Genomic DNA, 1,682 nt, shown 5'->3' with positions numbered 1-1,682 from the left:
AGAGAGAGAGAGAGAGGGAGAGAGAGAGAGGGAGAGAGGGAGAGAGGGAGAGAGAGAAGGAGAGAGAGAGAGGGAGGGAGGGAGGAAAGAAATGAAGTGGTAAACAATGGTGGGGGGTAGATAGAAAAGGGAATTGGAAGGAACAAAAAGAGAGAGAGGGGGAGGGTAGGTAAACTAAAAACAGTGAAAACAATATTAACAAGAGACAACAGGTGTAGCAAACCTGTTTACACAAGAGATAATCTCATGAATACAAAGATACCAAACCACATGCACATCACATGCTCTGATAGCCTGATACACACATTAAATCATATCACATCAACTACATTAACAGGAACATACAATGTACATGTACATGCATTTATAAATAGAAATACTTACCAACAATGTTATATTCATTGGGCCTGCTAATAGAAGCATTGACAATATAACTTGATAAATAATTCGATGACACGTTGACCATGCAAGTGTATATACCAGAGTCCGCAGAAGACACAAAATATTGAAATTGCAAAGTCCTTCTATACTGCCCTCCACTAGGATTACTTGATAACTCTTGTAGGTTTTTCCTCCCATTAGAAGAAATACCAGAAGGAACTATTGTCCCATTGAATAGTATATCAATGCTGACTGTGACTGTAGGATCACCATGTATGTATAATGAATCAATGGAGCATTGAAGGTCACGTCTGAGACCAGCGTAATAGGGTGGAGATAGGTAGTTAAGAGCCAACACAACTGAATTAGGCTCAGGCACTGTAAGAGAGAGATAGGGGAAAGAGAGAGAGAGATGAAAAAAGAGAGTTAAGATAGAAGGTAAACAATTAAAAATGGAGTCTATAGTGAATGTGCATGTTCTGTACATGTACATGTACATGTATGTGGGAGAGAGAAAGAGATTGAGGTCAGACAAAATAACATCTGTCATAACTCACAACACTATAACAACATCACACAATATCACTCACTATACTGCAGTCACACCACATGTACATGTTAGCCACACATACATATACTGTACGTGTACATGTACTTGTACATGCAATACAGCATACCAATACTGACTGTAGATAGTGTCATTATTATAAAGTATAATTAAGCAAAACAACTCAGTACAGTAACTGATGCATGTTCACTAATAAGGAATGAGTGTCAGTGAGTAATCCTACTATCAGTAGTGTATGCATTATTAGTGTGTATAGTGGTAGACTGTGATTGGGTTGATAATGATAAAACTTCCTTATTCAATTTCATTCTTTCTCGAGTGTTTACACACACACACACACATACACAGGCTCAAGATTATGTCTCCATATCTTAATCATTGTACAGGCATAGTCACATCATACATGTATGTACATGTACATATTTATTAATACTGACACTTTTAATTCTTTGCAGCTACTAAAAAGCTCTGAATTCTCTTATTTCTCTCTCTCTTTCTTCCTCTCTCTCTCTCTCTCTCTCTCTAAAAAATTTCCTTCTTTCTTATTTCTCTCCATACATGTTAAACGCATGTGCATGTACAAGGTTATCCATACTTACTTGACACAGTGATTAGTGTGGTATTAGACACAATGAGATTATATCCAGTATCAATGAATGAAGACGAAACATTAGCCACGCAAGTATAATTACCAGCCTCTTCAGAGAGAACCATACCAAGATTAAGATTAGAA

The 1,682-nt window shown here is 37.1% G+C and overlaps 1 protein-coding gene across 1 annotated transcript; it reads right to left on the bottom strand.

Moving 5' to 3' along the window:
* Positions 1–384: 384 nt before the first annotated feature.
* Positions 385–1,676, bottom strand: LOC109592364 (uncharacterized; the record flags this gene model as incomplete). The annotated part of the gene is made up of 2 exons (XM_020007827.1): positions 1,549–1,676; positions 385–759 (listed from the first exon to the last, which is right to left on the bottom strand). Coding segments are annotated over exons 1-2 (490 nt in total), but the record flags the coding sequence as incomplete, so codon positions are not given.
* Positions 1,677–1,682: the final 6 nt, after the last annotated feature.

Source organism: Amphimedon queenslandica, unplaced genomic scaffold, assembly GCF_000090795.2.
Source record: "Amphimedon queenslandica unplaced genomic scaffold, v1.1 AMPQUscaffold_5462_Cont22569, whole genome shotgun sequence".
Lineage (NCBI taxonomy): Eukaryota > Metazoa > Porifera > Demospongiae > Haplosclerida > Niphatidae > Amphimedon > Amphimedon queenslandica.
This window is presented reverse-complemented; position numbering and strand designations above follow the sequence as displayed.